The 25236-nt window shown below is 40.2% G+C and overlaps 1 protein-coding gene across 1 annotated transcript; it reads right to left on the reverse strand.

Moving 5' to 3' along the window:
- Positions 1-6471: 6471 nt before the first annotated feature.
- Positions 6472-25039, reverse strand: LOC115784900 (sarcalumenin). Its single transcript, XM_030736305.1, has 8 exons — positions 24955-25039; positions 14731-15678; positions 12017-12109; positions 11206-11301; positions 9714-9830; positions 9186-9419; positions 8374-8723; positions 6472-8042 (listed from the first exon to the last, which is right to left on the reverse strand). Exons 1-8 carry the CDS (start codon positions 25037-25039, stop codon positions 7542-7544), a joined length of 2424 nt encoding a protein of 807 aa, XP_030592165.1. The 3' UTR covers positions 6472-7541.
- Between the last annotated feature and the right edge of the window lie 197 nt (positions 25040-25236).

The following is a 25236-nucleotide window of genomic DNA, read 5'->3' on the forward strand; positions in this document are numbered from 1 at the left end:
ATTGACTGGTTTGACGCGGAGCCGAGGAGGTGCGAGAGAGGTGTTAAATATGAATATTTTATGTTGATATCTTCCGATGGTGTTCAGGCAATTAGACGTGGTGCACGGGCGCCTTGTGTGCACATGTGGCACGCGGAGGAGGGAGGAGGCGGTGATGGAGTGACAAACAGGCAGACAGAGGGGAAGCGAGAGCAAAGGTGTTTGTTGGAATAATCACACTGCATGAATGGTGAGCACGGGACAGACGTATTTGCTACGCACGCAGCAGCCCGCACATTCACTCACATAAGACGCGCCGTTCCAGTTTCTTGAGCAGTCCATTATCCGACCCCGGGTTTGCGTCAGTACTCACATTACATCTACCCTTCTCCAAAGAGGCTCTGGGTATGAGCCCGGCTTTCTCTCCAGCTGCGGTAAAAACACCGTCATCACTCTTTCTGCCTCCTGAATAAAACATCCTTCTCGGAAAGGAGCCTTTAGCGATGCATCTGTTTTTTATGTCTTTATCAAGTCGGCCCTGACGTTACATGACTGGAAATTACCTCCACTGAGTGTGAGCAATATTTCGGTACTACTGACATTACAGTTAGATAATGTTAGGGGGAAAAACCCTACAATTTCCCTCATTCCAAAAATAACACTGTTTGCATGGAAAAAAAAGAGCATTCAAGCCCACTGTTTCATTGTGTGAGCAGATACCAGATTTAGACTGTCAACAGGCGTTGTGCTACAAAAGTTACACTGTCCTTCTTATCTCCACAACATGCGGGACAGATGATCCCCTTACACCCCCTTTCCCTATCTAAAAAACATAACAACACAACAAAAAACCTGTGTTATGAATGACAAGTAGTGCTGAAACAAAAACGCGTGGGCAATATGAATTCCCTCATTATAAAGTAATTTATCAGTACTGCCTTATAAGAAACCCTATTCTCCCTTTACACAGAATGTGTTTTTAAATTTAACTAGTACTAAATATTAAAATGACTGTTCGCCTAAACTAAGGGCAAACGGAAAATTCCCTTAATTAAAAAAAAGAAAGAAAAAAGTTAAAGATCTGTAATGAATGCAGCTTTACCTTCCACTACATCCACTGACATGCATGGCTCAGTCTGCTAACGATTTGCATTTCCTACCCAAGTATTCTCCTTTCATGTTTACAGCGGGCCTTTGCAAATATTCCACACCGAGTTATTTCGGAGTCCTGTCCAGTCCAAAACCCAGATCATAAGAGGCCTGACAGGCAGGCCTATTCCCACAGATCCAGCCCCGTCCTTTCCTGAACTCCCTCTCCGGATCTCCACCGTTTATTTCCCCTCTGCCTTCCAAAGAGGGGCTCGGGGAGGGGTATGCGCTATTCAAAGACGCATGATCAGAAAAGAGAAGAGCAGAAAATAGGCTACCATCCGCTGGCCCAAATTAGCGTAGGTTTGCCTCTGCTGGGAGTGTCTGCAACTTGTTGCGCGCAGTTGGCAAAACATACAGCTATGAGGAACACCCTCGGTCGGAATAGGCTGCTTCTATAAATAGTGATGATCAAAACTGTTGCACATAACAACACCAACGGCGTGTAACATCTTAATGCTTTTCTTCTACCGCTCCTGTAGAAAACCAGAAGCGCCAAATACAGAAAACCCTCTAGTTTAAAAAGTCGCAAAACCTGTGCAAATCGTCAGCCACAAGCCTCCTCTAGTTTCCAACAGCTCCAAAACTTTTATCCCAGGCCGTATTTCCTGCGTTTGGAGAGAAGACCCAGTTAGGAGTCTCTGGATATTTGGAGCTAAGGCTGGATTTCCTCCCCTCGCATTCCCTCAGAGCAAAGAAGGAGAAAATCCCCAGCGCAATACAGAAAACCCTTGGATCTCCTCGGTGGGATTTTAAAAAAAAGAAAAAAGAAAAAGAAACACCCACCAAACAGCGGTGTCTTATAATCGCAAGCAATTCCTTAGGTCTGGATAGCACTAGTTTTCGCTGGCATGTGTGTGTCCAACAAACACAACACTGTGCGCTCTGGCTGTGGTGCGTCCTCTTCCGTCCGTCGTTGGTGCCACCCTTTCCCCCCCCCCGATAAAGCTCTCTACTGGAGTTGGCGGAGGGGGTTAAAAACATATACAGGGGGGTGGGAGGGTTGCGGCTGCTTTCGCAGTCTTATCCAGGCAAACGCGGTATCTTCTCTCCTGCAGCTGCCAGTGTCTTCGCTATGACTGAAATCCTCGCCCCAGCTGTTGTGGCGGTGCTGGTTGTGACCAAGGAGCCTGTAAAGCAAACCACAGTTTAAAAAACACGGTTTCCGGTTTTGCTTTTCAAGAAAGGCAAAGATAGTAATATATTTTTCCAAAAACTCCCCCTCGCTGCTCCGTATAGGACGGTGATCCTGAAAACGCCACAGACCTGCAGCAGGATAACTTAAAAAGTGCACGAACAGTATTTTGTAAGTTCAAGTAAAAACGTTTAAATCTGGGGGGGGAAAGCAGCAGGTTTTCACAATAAAAGCACAGCACTGACAGCTAAATAAAAGTAATCCACATCGACTGTGTGTCATGCAACGCTTATGGCAGGTACAGTGTTTGTGGCGATTTCAGTTTAAAAAAGTCAATTCACTTCTTTACAAAGACAATTATCATTTATCAAAAGTTATGTTGTCTTTGCCTGGTCTATTAGTTTGCAAGTTCGGCTAATTTTAATTTTCCCGGTTAAAATAAACCATACAAAAATATGTAAGTATTTAATTAAATAGCTACAGTAACACTTTTGTGATAAGTACTCAGTTTTCATTTATTTAGACAAGTTAGCAAACTTATAAGTCTTCAGTTAATTGACTAAGTAGCTCGCAAAAAGGGTTACAGGCAATAAACCTTTTTTAAAATGATCATTAAATAGATAACTAAACTATACAGTATTTACCATTTGTATTGCTTAAATGCTAAAAGCTGTTTAATAATTTAAAGGCAGACTCTGGTATCTTCCTGGTTAACACTTTGTTAGTTGTGGGTTTTCCAATATAAATCTTTGCTGCATCTGGTCACAGTAAATAACTAACATCTGTGCTGATATTGCTCATTCTTTTTTCTGAGCGATTATCAGTCTCTTCACGATTAGAAAGTGCTGCTTAATCAACAACTTGAGCTTATAAAGTGCTAATTACAATAATACACTCATGTTGGAATTACAGATATTCATCAGCAGTATAGTTCATTTTTTTGTTTTGCTTGAAATATCATTTCCTGAGCCTGGATATCCTGCTTTACACTCAGATATCTCTGATGTGTTTGTGAACTGGAACTTGAGATAAGCAGAGTGTTCAAGTTAAAAGTTCAAATGTGGCATCTTTCCCTGTTATTTCCCTGCATTAAACTGGGAGAGAAGTGTTAATTAGTTCAATATTAGCCTCAAATAGGCCAAAATCTGAATTTGACATTGTGGGGCACATATGAAATGATGTACTAAACTTGTATTGAGTATTGAATTATACTAGTATAGAATTTTATTCAGGAGACATCTTGTCTAATAGTAGAAAATAATAATAAATTCATTAAATTGCTATAAATGCCTAACTTGAACACCCTAGATATAGATATATCTATATCTAGAGAATGAAGTGATTTGACTCACATGGTTGACTCCACTATTTTGAATTTTGACACAATTGTCTTTGGCAAGCTTGCAGATGAACCTCAGAAGTATTTTTTTCTATCTAAAGCATGTTAGCTATCAAGCATCAGTTCTTTGTCATTGTGCACTTCACTGTATTCACTACAGCTGAACTGAACAAAGTGTTGATAAACAAGGTAATAAATGTTTATTGTGGTTATTCAATGTATTTGTGTATCTTTTTAGAAGCAATAATGTTTTACCTTTGAATTCAATAAAGCAAATGGCCCTCTGTGCATTGCTGAAGTGTGTGTGCATAGCATGTGGGTGGCGTGTGCGTGCTTGTATTCGAGAGCTTACAGGAGAGGCCTATTTGAAGAGCTGATAAAGCTACACTGATAAGTCTGCACTGACACTGCGCATGGCCCCGTCTGTCAACTTAGCAAACACAGATTATGCACAGAATGTGAGCCCAAACACAAATGAGGATGTGAAAGATATGCATAGATGGGTTTACACTGTACCATAAACATAGATGCTTTTGCATGTTGACTACAGTCAACATGCGAGAGTTCAGTGTCAGCTGCAGGACAGGAAGAGCGAAAATGCATTGTTGTTGCTGTTGTGGCTCTTTACAGCAAGATGCTAAAGATGTGGTGAGAAGCAGCAAACTCCACTGATGTAAAGGTTTATCCTTAAATACATTCCACTTTTGAAAAAGCCTGTAATAAAGACATTTTTAGCCTTACTATTGTCACATGGCAAATTCAGTCCATTAATCTGCGTCATACCACCACATTGGTCTATCTCAACAACTGCTGGATAGATTATCTTGATATTTTATAAGGAAATTTGTGGTGCTCTTGCAGTGAATTGCATATGCAGTGATCCCCTGATTTTTCACTTCATCATCATCAGACTGTGGTCTGTCTGTGCTCCACTTTCCTGTCTTTGTTTCCCTTTACCCCAAATAGCAGATGCCTGCCCCTCGAAACCACGGTTCTACTGAGTTCAAGTGCACTTTATTTGTCAATCTAACCATATTAAAATACACCGGGAAGAAATTATGTTTCTAAGCGAAAACTGCAAAACCACTCAAAACAAGACAGAGAAGAGACAGTGCAAGGTCATAAAGTGCAACCAGTACCAGAGGTCTTCCTGTTAAACTGGATATCTTCCTCTCCACTGCTGCCTTGCTCATAAGGGATTGCCTGGCTCTTGGCGCTCTTGCTCTAATAGGATCTACGAGCTGGCAGTGTATAAATAAAACCGAGTTGAACTGAACAGATCAAAACCCTAATTTTTCTGATTCTGTGGTTAGTGTCAAGTATTTCACAAACCTTAGTGTTAAGAGTTAATCAGCAAACTTTAATATAATAAACTATAATATTAAACATGATAAGCATGCCTTTCTTTTTCTTCTTTACAATAGTATGGTAGCATTGCTGTGTTGGTAAAACCACACTCAAGCGCCTAGCGGGACAAAATCATTTATTTTACCAATTCAAACAAATGGTAGTATTCAGAACATACTGAATCATAAGTAAAAATGTACAATTCCTTCCCAGTGTCCAAACAAGCTCCTGAATGAAAAGCAACTATATATCCCACTATATAAAGATGTGTTTGCTTTAAAAGAGACCTTGGACTGTGTTGTCATCAGAATGCCTTCAGTCAGCTTTATAAACTAGTTTCTAAGTAGGCTAGAGCATTGTTCATTTGGTTCACTTTCAAGGTTTTATTGTTTATTTTTGAAGCAGTGAGACACTTGGCCTCTATCTATTGTATACTTGCATGACAATCTGACTGAATTGCCTCTTTGTTTAATTTTATTCACCACTCAACAGATCTGAGACGTGGGCAGTGATTTAGAAAAGCTGTGCTAATTGTGTGGGCTACCAAATGACTATTTCCTGTATTTACAGAGTGTGATTTTTTTTTTTTTTTAATTGACTGTCTACATTTTTGTCCTACAATATGAACTCATCTCATGCTGATTGAATTCCTGCACATTTGCTGTATTTGGACTCTGAATTATTCTGACTGTGCTGGCTCTGTAACATTGTCTAGCATTTGACTGCATTGGGGATTCATCCAAAGAAGTGGTTTTATTAGGAATACCAAACTCACTTCATACAGATATATACTTATACACATATACACATGTGATTCTCAGTCACCTGCAAGGGAGAAGAAAGAAAAACTTTTCTTGGCCAAATTAAAATACACTGCTTTGAACGAACTTTATGCAAAATATAACACAGTGATAATAAAAGGTTCATGACAAACCATCAGCAGGATGGTTATGTCTGTTGTTATGGTTTCGATGCATCACTTCCTGTTAATATACAAAGTATCTATAGTTGTTAAACAACGTTGTTGAGATCTTTCCTTCCTTCAAAACCTGAGCAGCTCATAAAAAGAAATTAAACTTACTGCTTTCCTTTTACCATGCAGTGCTTTGCGTTGACAGGGACTAACACATTGAATGGAAGCGCCACCTGGTGTCCGTTTTTACTCACTGCAAAAGCTAATTAACCAGCTGCTTAAAAATAAGCACAGCGTTTACATTTTGCTGTCAGTTGGGCTGATGTGAGCTCACTCAGCTGTTACACCTTCAGCTATGATTCAGATCCATACAGCGCTCTTATATATGAATAAATGAGACTGCTCTTTTTTTTTTTTTTTAACCTCTGGAATTGCATTATGTCCAGTCCAAAACAGCGGGTTGTGAGAACTGATGCTTTTACCTTGTGTATTCCCAAAGCTCTCTAAATTTTGCAGCTAAACAACCAAACAATATGAATTATACATTGTGTCAGTGGGAGCGATTTAATCCGTAATGTCTTTGAAGCCTCACAAAGGAAACAGGCAAGATTCCTGATTTTTCTGTGTTTACTGAAAAGAAATCACACAAAACAATGACAATTAGAAACAGGCCTAAAAGAATGAAAAGAAGATTACAGTTTAAAGGAAATGCCCATGTGGTCTGCAGCCGTTGTTGAGGTAAAACTAGTAACAGTTCAGATGGCTGAAATGGCCACATTTATTTTTCTTTTGTTGCATTGAATAAAAGCTTTCATAAACAGAAAATTCAGTTTTGAGAATGACACAATGTTGTATTCAGTCAGTCCAGTTTCAATGCACCAGAAATGTTCAAATAAAAATATTCTATATTTCTATATTGAACATTGTATACTACAGTACAAAGTACAGTATACAGTAGGGTAGTGGAATTACAACTAATTGTGTTTCGAGGACATTTAAAAGCACAGCAGGAGCACCATTCTCTTTTATACTGTACTAATAAAAACCTATTCTGGTTTTAGGACATTAATCTGGTGGCTAGGTGAGTTGAGACTAGAAAAACACAGCACAGCAGATCTCACTGAATCTTCAGACATTGCACACAAAAGTACAGTCACTGCCAGCGAATAAATAATGTACAGATTTGAAAGCTGTGAGATTAAATGTCTCCCAGATTTCATTCAAATATCTTGTGAGATTATACAAACCTGTCATGATGGAAGCGGTTGGCACATCTTGCAGACAGCAGTGACTTCAGATAGAAAGGTGGACATACTTATTTTTACTTATACTTCAAACTATAGTCAAAAAGTATGTGCAAAAATGTTGCAATTCTTGTTTCCTTTAGGTATTAAATGCATACCCAAGAGATGTTATTACTGAACGATTACATAAATGAAAACCATGTGGTTAAATATTCTGTGTTTGGTACATCATAAAGATACAAACAAGCACTAATTCTTAAGTACTCTCTGATTTGGGTCTTCCAGTTCCTCCAGTTTCCTATCCTCTTTCTGTCATTCTCTCTCATTTCTCAGTCTTCCCATAGCCAGCCCTGAAACCATATCAGTGGGGATAATTTCAGGAAACCCTCTGGCTGCTGCTGCCATCTGCCTCCTCTTGCACCTTTCTCCTCCATCTCACTGCCTCCTCCAGTGGTTTTTAGGTTTCTCCTCGCATCCAGGACTCTCGCAGGTACCAGGGAGGGGGGGTGGCGGTGTTGTTGCAGCTTTCGCAGGGGCAGGTACATCTGTGCTCTTGCTAACTCTGCTGAGCAAAGCTGGGAGCTCATATGAGATGGCTTTCTCTATCTTCTCCAGCAGGCAGCCGCCAGTCCAACTGCAATGATAGGAGAGCTGCTTGAAGCTGGAAATCGGGTTGACCCCAAAGAAGTCCTGGTAGGCCTCCTTGTCAGGCAGGTCGAACTTGCTGACATTGGTCTTAGCCAGGATGGACTTGAAGATGTAATACTTGTCAGGGTCATTGACAATGTCTTGGAACACCTCATAGGGGTCACCAAACCAGCCCAGCTTATCATAGTAGGTCTGGAGGTAGCGATCCACTAACAGAGCATGGATTCGCACACGGATGGCGTGCTGCCGGATGAATGCAATCTTGTTCTCCATCTGATTCTCAATCACCTGCAAGGGAGAAGAAAGAGAAATGAGACAGAGCGAGAATGAGAGCGTGATGCTAAACTGATAAAAGGACCAAACCGAAACACTGAATTCTAGAAATCTAGAGAGAAACTGTGTTTTGACTGCAATGATACAATTAAGGAGGCTGTAATATTTATACCCAGTGGTGCTTAACTTAAGCACCACTGCCCAACTTAAATCCACTACTTCACTTTCAGTGCTTTCAGTGTTTCAAGCGCCCCACTTCTACCCCAGCATCCACCTGTAGGCTAACTCCAGTTTCTGCCTGCTGATCTTACAATATTGTCAACAAAAACTAGTGAAGAAGTTGCACCTGGTTGAGATCCTCTAACAGAGAGATCTCCTCCTTCATGAACAAGTCTTGGCTGGTGTCGGGAGCATAGGCTTGAGGCCAGAAGGAGCTGACGTATACACGAGGGGGTTCAGTGACATTGATCAATGGTGCCATGCTCCAGAACAGGGCTCCGTAGACCCTCATCAGGTCCTGGGTTGAGAGGCTGTCAGCCTTGTTGAGAATAAGGCGAATCTGTGATTCGCGGCCCTTCATCTGCCGAAAGAGCATCTCCAGCTCACCACCCACATCCAGTTTAGTGGGATCAAAGACTAGGAAAATGAGATCAGCCCGATCAATGAACCACTGGCACACCTCATTGTATGGGTACCCTGAAGGAAGAAGAGGACAATTTTTATGATGTGATTTAGGGTCACAAAACTTCAGGAGAATCTTTCATTTCAGCCTGATAAGCTAAACAATCAGCATGCTTTTTATTATTAACTATTCTTTGGTTTCTGTAGAAGGTTATTTTTTAAAAACTCATTATAAAGAAAAACAAATGACCTGCAAAACATACAGGATTATTAAACTACTAACCTATTTGTGTATTAGTGTGTGTAGATATCTCATAGTGGCACATGAAGTCTATTTATTTGCAATTGACTGATCGATTTTCCACCTTCAAAACTCTCTGTATAAACTAGTGTTGAATTGTAACGGGTCACCCTGCCAATAACACCCTGCCATTACATTTTACATGTATAATCGGAACTCTGTTAATCACAACAGCGGAACAAACACAATTAATATCTCATCATCTGCTGCTTTGATAGAAAACATGCAACTGTCACCTCTCTCCTGCTGCTTTCGGTTTTCAATGATGCCTGGTGTGTCGACAATCGTGAGCCTTTCCAGCAGCTTGTGAGGCATCTCAATACCAACCAGTTTCTCCAGAAAGCTCTGGCCGAACTTCTCCAGAGGCGAGAAAGACCGTGAGCTGTCTGCCGCCATGACGATGCCCTCTATGGTCCGAAACTTCTCACCATGCATTATGACAGTGTACTCGGAGGTAGTGGGTTCAGCACCTGATGGAGGGATGAAAAAGGAATGTTGTGCATTAGTATATGGTAATGCTTAAAAAATGCTTGTAATAATGACTTAATTGTGGATGTTTTACTGCTAAATCAATGCAATAACTCCAATTTGTACTTTTAGTATAAAGAAGAAATGCTTATCTAATGTTTAAGCATCCATCAAGCTATTATTATTATTATTATTGTACATTGCTTTTCTGGTTATTCACATTGTTGCATGATAGCTGCAAGTCAGAATTGATGCTGTCACTGACAAACTAATAATCGTGTTTTATCTGTGTGAACCTGTGTAGAGTTCTTGGGGGGTGCCATGAAGACCCAGCAGATAGTTGATCATTGAGGACTTGCCAACACTCCAGGGTCCCAGAAACAAGACCATGGGCTTGGATGTGACCTCACCATCTGAGTGTGTGAGAGTCAGACATAGAAAAAGAAGGATGAAGAGAAAGGGAACCAACATAACAAACTGCTATAAACAAAAAAAGTCATCAAATATATTAATCCCCCTTTATAAAAAAATCCAACTGTACTATTGTTGAACACAAGACTCAAGACAGTCCTCGTGCATTTTGTTCACTGGATTATTATGTTTGTTTGTTTTGTTTTTTGAAGAGCCGATGCGCAGCTGCAGCCATAATTCCTGCTCGTGTCGCCACACCACACACTGGTTGTTTGGTTTGTCAGTATGCACTGTGTCTGCACCCCTGACACTCTAATTCAGAGCAACACAGGTCAACAAAGACTTTCAAGAATGCCAGAAAGTTTAAAAGGTGACCACTTAAAGTTTTGGTAAACCCTTCTGATTATTTTCTTGTGGTGTCATTGGCTTTAATTTAAAACCTCTACTTGGAGCAAGGAAATACCAAAATGAATGGAGAAATTGAATTCAAAGCACATTCATGCTCCCCTCAGACCCCATACCAGAATATAAACAAAGTATAGAATCTCTTAATAAAAAAATACTTTAAAGATGCATTTTGTGATATATATACACTGACTTTAAAAAAAAAAAAGAAAAAAGAAGAAGCTACCTTTGAATAAATTGCAATCATGTGCTTCCATTCTGCACCGCAAGGTGTCCCAGAATCACATAGCACAGTGTGAAGCCTTGATCCTGCTCCTTAGCATAAATAATCCTCCATGCCCTGAAGTGCTATGGAACAAAGTAGCAGGGCGCCTGGCCCACACAATGTTCCCTTTAAATTTCAGCAGACAGAGTCCTTATTGTGCTTCTCTGTGTGCCTGGTTTGAATATTGTCATGTCTTTGGCTCCATGTTCATTTTTAATTATGACTTTATTTGTACTTCAATGTTTCTGTGTTGCGCCATTTCATTAAACCAGGTCCTGTGTACATGTGAACTGATAAAGGAATGTTGGTAGGGTGTGCTGCTGTGGTTTTATACACCATAGTAAATGGCTGGAAAAGGAATTTGTTGAAGCTGCATCTGCAGTATTAACACACACAGGTCGTGTGTGCGTGTTTCTGTGTTTTTTTTGAGCAGCTGCCAGAGCTGTGGTGTCTGACTCACACTCACAACAAAATGATGTCTGTCATAGGGAAGCATTTGAAATTCTGATTTCTAACATGCTGTAATTAAGAGTGCATTTTATAACATAAGAAACTGCAGCTGAAGTTAAAAATAGCTGTAAACAGATCATGACAAACAGTTTCTTCCCAAGATGCTAATGTGGGGCTGTAAAACCTGTTTGTGCCTGTACAGACAAACTGCTAGTGCCTTGGTACATGCAGTTAAACTCCACAGGAAGCTGAATCACCTGTGACTTCATGCTGTCTGAGCTCATTGTACTTGAAGGCCTGTTCTACTGGCTTGATGGCCTTGTGGTAGATGTTCAACAGGGTCTTCACGGCACCTGGAGTGAATGAAGCAAAGAGAAACTTGACTGCAAGGATTGTGATGTAATGGCAAAAAAGCATTATGAACAAGCGGATTACAAATGTTCTTGCAACCATTACTGATGACACCAATGGCTTCTGCTGTACGTGATGAATGGGCTTCTTAAAGTTTGCTGAATGGATCTGAGGTGATTAAGGCATTGGCTTTGCCGCAGCTCTTTGGCTTCGCTGAAATGAAACAATCTAGTTCAACAGAACAGAGGTGCTTTTTATGCTGGGGACAGAGTTAGGCATTTGCACTGATTAATCACCTTCCCTTAAGAGACGTCTGCACACACACATACGCACACGCGTGTGTGCACACACACACACACACACACACACGCACTTTCATACAGTACCCACATGCTCACATAAAGGCCCCAGGACCCAGACATCGGGAAGCAATTTTCTGAATAGTTTTGGCAGAAAACCCCCCAAAACTGTTTCAAACTTCCTTTCATTTGTGTGCAAAAGCATCTGTTTTTCTTTTCCACTGACAAAGTAGCTGTAAACATTCTCCTGCATTTTTTCAGTACATGACTTCAGGGATTATTTCTGCAGCAAAGGACTGAAAGATATTTGAAACAGTGTGCAGCACAGCAATGCGGTTAATGAAGAACCAGTTTTTGACTGAGGAGTTTACGGGACTTTTAAAGAGGAGAATTCTTAACTGCGTTGTTTGTGCCTCACCTGAGAACTCTGCTGAGGGTTCAGCAGACGATAGTCGCAGCGTGTCCTCAATGTGGGAAGGGTTCCTGAGCGCCGCGCTTAATGCCTCCCCTTCTGTGAATTTTAAGTGGAAGAACCAACTGTAAGCCAACTGTTTAGGTCAACACATACTATCACCTGTTACCTGTGGCTGCAGGGAATTACTAACAATTAACATGAAAAAACAGGCACACAGTGAGAGTAAGTAATTCCATTTTATCTGTGAAACGAACGCTATATTCTTATCTATTACAGCTGTTGACCACACACACACAACAAAGAACTGCGGACATGGCTGCAAAATAAATGTTATATCATGCTGTCCATCTACCCGTCTATTCCTTTCCACTGCTTCTCTAGTCTGTCTATTTCTGTACCAGAGGTTGTTGCTAATTCCTTAGCTATGCATAGTGTCATATTCTGGGGATTTTGCGTGTGCACGAAGGAACGAGAGAAGGCGAAGAAGATAGAGCTTTGCTGTCATTTCATGACAAATCTCAGTAAAATGCCCAGTGACACAAATATCACATTTCCAAAGAGAATTTTCATCATAAGGTACACTTTATATAAGGTTTATACAGTGAACATGATAGCTTTACTAAATTTGTCGCAGCTTTTTATACTAATAAGCCACCTAATAAGCAAATTGCATATTGCCATGTTTCTGAAAAATCCTTGGATCCCCTCAAGCTTGGGTTGTTTTTTAGTGATATGTTTAAGTAATTTATTGATGGATTCTTGTCTGTGCGCACCACCAAACATTTTCAACGGGTAAGCACTAAATGTTCCAGAGAAGGGCTCTTCCAAATTAGGGGACTAATTTGACATTTTGGCATATATGTTTTTTATTTATTTCTTGCCAAAAGCTAGATGAGAAAATCAGTAGGCATGTCACACTGATGTCTGTACCCAGAGACAACCTTCAAGGCTGAAAAATGAAGCCACAGTGTGAGTGCCAAAAATGGCAGTTCCTTGAGTGGCTCCTTGAGTCTGACTCCAAAACTGAGCCAAAGTTAAAAAAAGGCCAACTTCAGCAATGAAAGTAACACATTTACAAATGTTTAAAAATGTTATAGCATTTTAGACAATTTACCCCTTCATAACAAATGTAAGGGGGATGATTTATTTATTTTTTCTCATCTATTTCTTAAAATATGTTTTTGGGCTTTTATTGCAATAGGACAGTGGAGAGAAGACAGGAAAGCTGGGCGAAAGACCTGGGGAACACGTGCCTCAGTGTGGATTCAAACCCAAACCCTCTGTATTACCCTCTCAGAATGTGGGTCTGCTATTCTACCCAGCAAACTAAAAAAGCCCACTGGTGCAACTGGCAGCTTTGACTGACAGGTGAATTCTTTTGGTTGAAGCCAGAATGTTTTAATGCATTTTTAATGTAATTATCTGAGCAGGTTAGCTGTGCAACTAGTTGGTTCATGATCATCAGGCAGCCACTGGTCATGAGGGAAAAATGTGTATATCCTGATGGGTTCGTGTAAACCACTAGCAGATTGCCACTGTTGCCCATAGTTTGCATGGAAGATGCCAACTTGTCTGCAAGCACTCACCAACTAATCTGAGCAACAGTGAAACTGAAAAGTGTGACACAAACTGGAAACAGAAACAAGTTGCCTTCAAAATAAAAGTTACAGCTTTTGGAATGTGTTGGCTGTAGTGCAACTTTTACTTTGAAGGTTAACATTCTTGTTTCCAGTCTGACTTTTTAAAGTTTTACTACAGCTCAACTAGTAGTTAGTGAGTTTTTGCAGACAAGATGGCATCTTTGGTCACTATGGGTTGGCGACCAAAGCAATCACAAGGATGTTTTTGGTGCAGCATCTTCTTTGTGACTGATTTCATCTAGCGACAGCCAGCAACCTCCCGCAGCCACTAACAACTGGTGATTGTATGACTTCCAATATGGAAGACAACTCTCAACCATTGTGTAACGATGTCACATGAGAAACCTCTACTCACTCTTCACAACTTATCACTCCACCCTATGGTCATTTTTGGTACTGAATTACTCAAAGAATTACTCCACAAACCAATGACTGATACCATTGTAGTTATAGTCATCTTCTACATACAGTTTAAGGTCTGAAAGGCTCACTAACTAAATCACTACATATAATTTGCACCACATTTGCAAACAAAGTGTAGAAATTACATGTTTTTGTTTGCATTGGGTTCAGTTTTCCCTACCAACTGGCCACACCTTTATATTTAGTCTGCAAATATGAAAGTTTTGTCAGGGTTCATGTCTAATTATTTAAAGGAAGGCAAAGAAGCAGTTTTTTGCCCTCATAAAAAAAAAAAAAAAAGACAGCACATGCCCCATCAGGCATGATGAATGAACAAATTAATGAAGTGGGATCAGAGTAAAAGATTGGAATCTCTTTAGGACTTTGCCATCCGCTTTTATAGAAGGTGTCAACACCCGGATATCAGATAATGACATGCTTCCTTAATTACAGAAGCACCAGCTGGAAGGGGACAGATTCACTGTAACAGGATCCCTCAGTCTACTTGTAGCTTAGAATGAAGACAAGACATTTAGCTCTGGTTTCAGCAAAAAGATTTCAAAAAGACACTTCACTCTGCTCCAGTTCCACATGAAAGGAACATAAATAGTCTTTATATAAAAGTTAAACATATACATTAGACATACAAATCTGAGTGGCATTATGTTTTTGTACCTTTGGATCGAGACTGTCCAGGCTCCACTGAAGTCACCTCCTCCACTGCCTCTACTGTAATTTCCTCTGTTACATCCTCCACTGATACTTCCTCAACAGATTGTGGTGTGACCTCCTCCATAACAGCTTCTGGCTGCGCCTGTTGAGTGACTCCTGGCTCTGGATGTTTGTCTAAAATCACTCCAGCCTCTGGTTCAGGTTCAGTCTCTGAAGTACCTTCTGGCAGAGCGTCTGATACTGATTTTGGTTCTTCTGTCAGTTCTGTTTCTTCAGGTTCAGCATCGGTTTCAGTAAGCACCGCTGGTTCTTCTTTTGATTCTGATTTGTCCATTTTGACCTCCTCCTCCTCAGCTGCATCCTCAGCATCTGTATCCTCTTGCAGGACAGTTTCCACAGCTCTATTTCCCTCAGACGCTGCCTCTGTTTTTTCCTGTGGATCTTCATCTTCTGATTCCACAATAATGTCTTTAACTGCTTTTTCTGCATCAGCATCCTTGTGTTTGATCACTTCTTCATCTTTCTGGGATATTTCATTTTTGGCTTCTTCTTCACCTTCCTCAGCCACAGCTGAAGTTTCCTCCTCTTCTTCAGGAATAGCTTGATCATCACCTGTCTCCTCAGCCTTTTCTTCTGATGTCACTTCTTCCTCTTTTACCACCTCTTCCCGCTCTTCTTCACTTGCTACCGCCTCAGCAGAAGAATCATCTTCAGGTGCTTCCTCTTCCTCTTCAGGCTTTGAGGAGGATGGGTCTTTTTCAGTATCTAAAGTTGATGGGGGCTTGCAGGGCTGGCACACGGCCCTCTCTGGGGCAGGGGTGTCGTTTGAGGAGCTCTGGCTGGCATGCTCTTCTGCTGCGTCACACCCACAGGAAAAGAGATCTCCATCTGGCTGCTGGAGCTGCAGACGCATTAGAGGCTCCTCATCTTGGACAGGGGAGTCTGGCAGATCTGGAGATTTAACAAGAGGGTGAAAGAAAAGAGAAATATGATTTCACAAAATATTTTTAGCTTATTCATATAATTTGACTCTTCTCTTTCTCAATTTTATGTCATGGCACAAACCTGTGAAATGGATCTCTGGTAGGAACATGGACCAGTTATCATTATCAATTTTTTAAGAAACAGTGATTGTTTCTGAAGTCAAGGTAGTCTCAGACTCTGCATGCTAATGTTCAACTGGAGATTCTTTGCTCCGGTGGTGGGTAAAGCTAAAAGTCACCAAAATATTAAACAGATGCAATGAAATGCCACATTTCAGAGATAAAGATCACTCTTAGGCAATTTACTTCAAGTAGACATCTACAGACAAGTCACCTTTGTTTGCTACATCAGCATTTGACCTGCACTATGCTTGAACAGAGCAGATCACATGTTCATCACCTCCTGGATTTCAGACTCAGATTTCAGGTCCTTGAATGGTGGTACTGAGGAATGGACTATTTAAGGCTACAAACAGTGGCCAGTGATAGAGAACCCCAAACAGAAATGAATTTATGTCAGGGTACAAACTGATTACTGTTGTGGTGGTTTAATTAACATGAAATCTCTGGCCTAAACACACACACACACACACACACACACACACACACACACACACACACACACACACTGAAAGGGTGAATGAATAATAACTTCCCATACTTTCGGAATTTCAAACAAATTTTATCTCTTTTCATTAACAAAGAAAAATTTATCTAGTAATATCACTTAATTAGCACTGAATGTAGAACTGTAATGTATGCTATTCAAACCCTCTATTTAGGAGGGGGAGCCAAGAGAAGAAAGCGGTAGCAAAGGGGTTAAAAAAACTTGTTTCAGACCAAGGATGACCTGAGGGGCTGCACCAAGGCCCAGTATGAGATAAATAAGAAATATTTGCCACTGTAGAAGAGACTAAGAAACATTTAAGGCCTTTAAATGCTGTTTAATCCTTATTCTGTACATTTCCTTTCTCCACAAAATAATGTTTTCTTAAGAGCAAAGCCAAAGATGGTTTTATTGTTTCTCACAGGTCAATATGACATTAACAAACAAAGTGGCTTGCACCCATTCAGGTAAACAGAAATCAGCACTGTTCAGCATCATACAGCTGGTTACAGTTACTGTGGCTTCTAAACAATCATATCTATAAACAGGGTTCTCCCGCTCTGCTACAGTACATACATGTGCAGTAGATAAACTTCACTACCACGGTGACCAAAGAGTACAAGGCCATGACCTCTGTTTAATTTTAACTGCCTGTGAGGAGGAATGCACAGTGGTACAAAGTGCGATGTGAGAGAGTTAAATAGATGTCTACAGTTCATGTTACAAGATGGGGTTAGTGTAATTGAAGGCTAATAACCACAGGCAGCTGTTATGGGCATTAGATTGTCCTACACTGATAAGTAATTTGTCATAATTTTATTACACTGGTCTGCAGCCAAAATGCTTCCAACAAACGTGTTAAAATTCTAATGATTTTGGGTCAGTAAAACTGAAAACTATGCTTTGGGTCTTGTTTTCAAGATATCTTGCAGGGTCACTTCAAATACCACAAGTTCTTATCAAAACCAGAAAACACCAAAATACTTTTTGACCCCTGAATTTTGGCAAAAATGGCTCAAGTGGGCGTAGGTGCTCTTTCTCAGATGGTCACTTTTCATTCAATTTTGATATAATTCGGCTCGTATAAACTCAAGTATGAAATGCAATTGTCAAATTTAAAATCTTATATTATCTCAAGAGAAGAAATTGGATGGATGGATGATATTATCTCAAGTTGACATTTTGACCTTTACTCTGACTTTGGATTTAACCTGCTGCAAATTAATTTTTTTTTAAAGCAAACAAGCAGCACATCTATGTGTAAATAAATAAATAAAAATAAGTAACTAGTGAAAGCGACATTTCTCCGTGTTTCAACATTCCACCTAAACACAACATCTTGACCTGGCCTGGCAGATGGGGCTCTAAATAAATTGGGAAGGGAATAATACAAGCCTCCTACACCTTCTAATATATTGTTTCATATTAACCCTTCTCTAAATAGGTCTTAATGTGATTTTTAAATAGTTACATAGTGAAGAAATATTATCATATAAAGTGACCATAAACAAACAAGGAGACATACCCAGCAAACATGCCTGTGCAGGCCCAGAGTGGGTACCTGTGAGCGATCTGTGAGGTTGTAGTGGGCTTGCTTACAGAAAACCCATGTGGGGGCCATAGTAGTGCTGCCCTTGTGGGTTCCCACAATGGTTTTCTGTGTGTGATCCATAGTGGGCTTGCATACAGAAAACCCATACAGGGGCCCCAAATGGAGAAACTGCTGTGGGGACACCCACTTGGGGGGCATGTGAGATAAATGTGGGTTTGCTTTGCCCACACAGTCCCACAGTTCACCCTTACCCACTGTTGGCCCACATGGGCATAATTTGCTGGCATAGAATTTCTAATAAGGAAACACCATATAGGGAAACAAAACTACTGTGCCCCACAGTGCGGCGCCTAGATGCACCCTACATTTCACGCTGATACTGGGACCCATGGTGGGTGTTGCAGTTCTGCCCATTTCCCAGGCCCCAAGGGGACATGTTTGGTGGGTAAGCTTAAAACTCAACTATCTAAACAATGTAGATGGGTTTGAAATGTAAAAAAATTATATATCATGGAAATGGTAGCCAGACTACTGTTTCATTTGTCATATTTGGATTGAGTACATCAAAAATCCACAAGAAACTGTATATTTTATCTGCTAGGCAGAAAACGTCTGAAAGATAGCTGACCATTATTGCACCTAATACAGTACAGGAATTGTTGTGTGATGTGGGGTGGCTGTAGCTAAGGAGGTAGAGCAGGCCACCAATAATTGAAAGATTGGTGGTTTGATCCTTGGCTGCTCCAGTCTGCAAATATCCTTGGGCAAATACTGAACCGCAAGTTGCTCTCTGATGCATTCATCTGTGTGTGAACATAAGATATTAGGTGTAGGAAAAAAAAGTGCTTGTATGAATGCATATGAATGAGGCATGTTGTATAAATTGCTTTGAGTAGAAAAGTGCTACATAAGAACCAGTCCATTTATGTGCTTATTAAACTTTTTTTAATTAGACTCTCAATCTGGAGCCTCATTTCTCATTTTTTTTAACATTTATTACCCTACAGAATAAAATTTATTTCTTGTATCATGACTTTTTGGCTGATAACATTAATATAACTTACATAATTCTCATTGAATAAGTGAATGATTTATAATAAATTATAATATTTATAATTAAATGGAGTATAACAATAAATTACATCAACACAACTTCTGATTTACTCTGGCTAATTATGCATCCACTCACGTTAGGCAGAGCTAATTAAATGCCGAAAATGTCGCATTAGAAGAACAATGCAGTTGTGGATAGCATTAAAAAGGGGTCTGCTATTGTGCATGCTTGCTCACTGGCTTTCTGGGAACTAAATCATCACCAAAATTGGTTTCACTTGTACTGTTTCTGCTTTGACAAGTCAAATCCTTCTTAGGAAAAACTCTACAGGAATAGCATAAAATCTGCAACACATGAATCATCTTTGATGGTTTTCTTTGTTTTGCTGTATCAAGACTGGCTAGTTCCAAACCTCTGAATCAGCATCCACATCTAAGATTAGTTCAGCAAAGAGAATACAGATGCTGAATCAGTCAGTATCAATGGCGTTACAAGAACAAATGGCTTTCCATGGAGTCTCTGTGGACAAAGAGTAGTATGGCTATCAGCTACTTTTTGTTTTAAAGGTGGATGTGAAAGTAACAGCGTAAAACCTGGAAGCTACCATAGTTCTGAAACCAAAATTAGCTCCTGCTTAGTCAGATATATTTGGATTTTGGGCTTCGACTGATGCTTTCTTTCCCCCGTTTTAAGGCACCAAATCACACACCTCACACCAATTTTTACTCTCATGATGCTGATTGTCAACTCTCAGAAGCTTCATTCGCTTATCACGTTTATAATTCCAAAAGCATCCTTACTGTGTCCCAACTATAAAGGTGAATTTAGACTTTAATCTACAGTGTGTTGGATTTTGGCCAAGTAAAGCCAGTGGTCAATTCACTGTGGGCTGGAACTCAGTCAGTTCATAGAAGTGAAAACAACAGATTTCCTGTATTTCCCTGAGTCATCACTGATCACAGTGACAATGTAGACAGAAAATCCCATAAACAAATCCATTTGAAGCATAAAGTGGTATTTATCAAGCTTCCTGAGTGCAATTTGGTTAGCATGAGAGGGACAGTGATCAGCTGCAAAGATGCTTCCTTGCTGTTATTGGGGGAGGTTAAGGCCTGCTTGTCCAGCTTCTGCCATTTTGGGTATAATGGGGCTCATAAAGCACATCTTGGCTAGAATTTAGTGCACCATAGGTGTCAGTAATTGAGTGAATGAAAGAGAAGGGGATTATTGAGAGGTAAAGTGAGGAGGGTGTTTGGTTTGGAGATTCTGATCAAGCCATGAGAGAGATTTGGATGCTGTCCTAGACAAGGTGTTACAGCAGCGACTGTATTGCAACATGAACAGCAGCAGGAGCTGAATTTAGTTAGTGAATGTGGGTTTCCAGAGTTAAGTGACATTTCACAGCAAGGTCATTTCTTAAAAAAATAAAATAAAATGTTATATAAAACAGATTCACATGTACTATGTAAACTCACAACCACTGCAATGATAGTGCCTGAATTTCATGTACAGGCTTTTCTCCAAATTGTAGGTCTCAAGATCATCTCAAGCAGGGATATCATTTTCTGCTGTGCTAGATGCCAGCAGTGGCCAAATTAAATTAAAGCTAACATAATTAGGAACATGAAAATGATGTGCCAGCGGGAAAGGAAAAAATATGTGAGACATAATAGGCGTGAAAATAATTCAGTGGGGTTTCAGAGACACAGCCTGCCAATATAAAAATCATTAAGAGGAAAGCCAAATAAGTGTTTTTTCTGATTTTTATAACAATAGCAACATAGCTGTAAGAATGGTAATGAGGTTCTACTGCTGCTGGTACACGGTACATGTTAGATGGACGTAGCCACTGTAATGTTACCCATGGTTTTGTGAAGTCCTGTGTTGAGGCCTCAATCAGAGCATTTTGGCTGTCACCATCTTGAGTTTCTGAAACCAGGCTTGATGATCAAGAGCTGGATCAGGCACTAATATGAGCTCACTATACAGGGTCGCTGTGATCTACAAGATACACTGGTTTACTATCTATTTTACTCTAGATGGGATCGTGATATACAAAGTGAACATCACGACATTTAAAAAAAAAAAAAAAAAAGACTTAAATTTATCAGTTCAGACCATAAACCTGTTAGAAAAATGTTTAAGCCTCAGTCACACAGGCCTAGAGACTGGTTTGCAATCATCTGCTAGAGAAACGCGTACAGAAACCAGTCACAAAGAGAGTGCTGCACAAAAGACTTTCTTGTGATAGTTCTGGTTTCTAGCAGATTCCCTGTAGTTTGCATGGAAGATGCTGACTTGTCTGCAAACACTTGCTAAGTACAAACTAGCAGAGTGACTGTAAAATTTGAATGAGTAAAAGTGCACGCTGGAAATGGAGAAAGTTCACCTCATGGTTGTCCCGTCGTACTGTGGCCAACACATTTCAATAGGTGCAACTTTTACTCTGAAGGTGAGCGGTCTCTGTTTCCAGTTAGTATCACACTTTTCACAGTTTAACTACCACTCTGCAAGTGTTTGTAGACGAGCCAACATCTCCCACACAAACTACAGGCAGCCAGAGAAATCTGTTAGAGACCAAGGCAATAGCAAGGAGGTTTTGTGTACAGCACTGGATACCTCTTTGAAACCAGCTTCACCAAGTGACTGCCAGCAACCTCTAGCAACCATTTGCCAACTGGTCTGGGAATTCACATTTTTCCTTGGAGACTGATCTATATGCATTTGTGCCTGTGAGCAGTAGGGGCTTTTTCTGTGTAATCAGATTTCTTTTTGCAACCAGAGAAGTTGTCTCATGTTGACCTTTAGTAATAATACAGGTTTAAGGCCTTTTTCAGACCATCTTTCAAATACAGTCCATGGCCCGTTCATCTCTTTTGTATCTTAACAGCTAATGGATGCATTGCCATGAAATTTTGTACAGAAGGATAGAAATATGTTGACTGTCCCTTTTCTGTTCATCTACTGTCATCATATGGTCATATAATAGTATTTAGTCTATCCCGCACCAAAATTCATGTAATATACAAATAAAGCTCATTTGGTGCTGATCAGAAGTGCCTGACTCTGTACCATATCACCCTAATAGAGCACTTCAATCTCAGACTGCTGGCTTGCTTGTGGTTCCTAGGATACTTAACAGTAGAATAGGAGGTCAAGTCTTCAGCTTTCAGGACCCTCTTCTGTGGAACCAGCTCCCAATTTGGATTTGGGAGACAGACACCCTCTCTATTTTTAAGATTCGGCTTAAAACTTTGCTTTTTGATAAAGCTTATAGTTAGGGCTGTTGGGTTTTCTCTGTAATTATTGTAGGGTCTTTACCTTACAATATAAAGTGCCTTGAGGCAACTGTTTGCTGTGATTTGACACTATATAAAAAAAAATTTAATCCAATTGAATCTTAGCAAGCTAACATGCTAAGCTAAAAGTGAATATACTGAACATTTTGGCCCAGTTTCCCATACAGGGATTATGTCTAATCCTGGACTAAATACTTTTGGTAACGCTTTCTTTTAAGGCCCGCCCTTAGGCCGTAACTATCCTGTAAGTAAATTTTAGTTATGTGGAATTACGCCGTAGTTATTTTTAATTCCGCCATAATTATTTTTAATTCCACTGAAATTATTTTTACTAAGGCTGAATTATTTTTTAATTCCGCCGTAATTATTTTTAATTCCGCCATAATTATTTTTAATTCCGCCATAATTATTTTTAATTCCACTGTAATTATTTTTACTAAGGCTGAATTATTTTTAATTCCGCCGTAATTATTTTTTAATTCCGCCGCAATTATTTTTAATTCCGCCGTAATTATTTTTACTACGGTGTAATTAAAAATAATTACGGCGTAATTCCACATAACTAAAATTTACTTACAGGATAGTTACGGCCTAAGGGCGGGCCTTAAAAGAAAGTGTTACCATACTTTTTCCTATTGTGGTCTTCATTGACGTTTTCCTTTTAGTCTAGGACCATGCTTAATCCATGACTGGGAAACCGGCTGATGATCTTTATTAATGTTAGTATATTAGTATAATGACATTCATATTTAGTTTAGGTGCAGCCTCACAAAGCTTGATTGCAGATATGCCCTGGCAGTATCAATGCTTCAAGTACAGTGCGCAGAGCCATCAAAATCAAAATGCAACATGGCTCTCTGATGGCCTAGCAATCCCAGTACCACACGTCTGCAGCAGTGGAGCCTGGGCAGAGAGCAGTGAGGTGGGGATAGAGTGGGACAGGTGCCTGGGTGCTGCATAGTACATCTTTGAGACAGAAATAGTGACACAATGAGTCAGAGGGTGAAAAGAAGGCGGGATAATTCCACTTCTATTTTCAGGAAATGTGACGCTCTTCTCCTCCATGTGATTGTCATGAGGCAGGCCTGCATCTCTGCTGCACTATTGCTCGCAGTCCCTGCAACTGCACGTGGCTCTTTTTAAAGAACAATAAATCCATCAATACTGAGATCAAGATAAAGAAGTGTTCACATACATGATGAACAGACTGTGAAATTTTGGGCCAACACTTGTTTTTCTTTTGTTCTTATTTATTCGACTGCTGCCACTGGTAAATGTCATCTTATATGCCAATAGAGCAACAGCAGTTAACAAGGCTTTATGTACCCCTGCGTTCACTTAAATATATTCAACATAATTTTTAGACAGTTAATATAATACAGTCATTTAGCCCTCCAAAGGCGGTGTGCTTTCTGTTAGCAGCTCTATCACCACTTCAGTTTATTTCCATTCACCTCAACTTTTAATACTACTCCATTATGTAATGTTAAACAGCCCAGCTGTTGGGCTTCTGTGCTCAGGTCCTATATTCCCTGTGCTGAGCTTCTCGTGCCTGTTTTAGAAGGAACATCCTGACTGGACAGTGCTGACAGATTAGCAGCTTTGTAAAGTGGGAGCGGCAAAGCTTTACTGAGATATTAAATGAAGTAATGACTATTTGTACTCATGTGGGACTTGACATATCTGAGCAAGTCATTGTATGTGAATATGTATATAGTGCAAATATGTGTGCATTCCCGAAAGCCTTAAAGAGATACATATCAATTCCTGTCACTGGTGACCACAGTATCTGGTGACAACTTCATGACACTTGACTGCAGCAGCTTGAAGGGGACAAAATGAAGCAGTGCAAGGACAGACCAAAATATTCTTGGTCTCGACTTTAATAAAGAAATCAATTAATAGCCGCTTCAACTTGTGGAAACAACCTCAGCAACAAATGTGTCCCAGTGAATGTGTCATGGCCATATGTGAAAGGTGAGCAAGCAAAATATCAACTGTAAAATGCCTAAATCCTTACTTGAGCACCACCTGGTGCCGTTAATACAGATCATTTGTATTTGCAATTGCAATTGCTGCGTTTCCTTTGGGTCCAGATGAGAATGTGATTCTTTGGAGTGCATCCAACTGTCTCTCAGTGCTGTCACTGTGTTTCTCTGGAGGGCACTGAGAATAAACAGTAGGCAGGACGGTTTCCATCAGCTGGAGTCACACCTCAGCCCTGACATTTCCACTTGCACAACCAAAAATTCTGCGTTGCACCACGGAAACATATAGTATAGATAACCTTTCTTGTCCTGCCATGTGGGTTTCTGCATACTCATGGCTATGACATGGCTAAAAGATAAAACCAGAATTCTTGTTATATTCCTGCATATTTTAAAGACACAAACCTGAGGATGCATTCAGCTGGCAATGACTCCATTACATTTTCGTGGCAGAAATCTCAAGTAGTATTTAGTTACTAAATAAATAAAAGACTGTTAAAATATATATATAGGTTTAACTGTCCAGTCATTGTTCATTGTCATTCCAACTTTCAGCAAGATGTGCAAAAACCTGCATGACTAAAGGCACAGGCAAAATATACACACAGTCATCTAATTGCATTGGATCAGCATGTCCATTTCACACATCACGCCTGCTTGAATTACTCTGTGAACGCACCCAGCAAGCAGTTCTACAAATCTTAAACATTTCACCAAAACCCCAGCTTCAATCCTCCAACGTACCTGCAGCAGACACGGCCAGAAGAGACAGCAAGCAGCACACAGACACCAGAGACTTCATTTTGGCTGCCAGGGACCTGCTGCTCATCTACCCCAACTATATATACTGCTCTAGCTGAAGGTCAGAGGGCATGCCAGTGATATGCACCCATATCGGCCATTGTGTGTCAGAGCAGCTGCTGGTTCTAATCGGGAACGTTGAGAGAAGAGGGAGAGACTAAATGATCGTGCCGTGTTCTGGTTTAAAGAGTGTTTATAAGGATCTTGGCAAATAAAAATCAGAAG

Source organism: Archocentrus centrarchus, chromosome 1 (genome assembly GCF_007364275.1).
Source record: "Archocentrus centrarchus isolate MPI-CPG fArcCen1 chromosome 1, fArcCen1, whole genome shotgun sequence".
Lineage (NCBI taxonomy): Eukaryota > Metazoa > Chordata > Actinopteri > Cichliformes > Cichlidae > Archocentrus > Archocentrus centrarchus.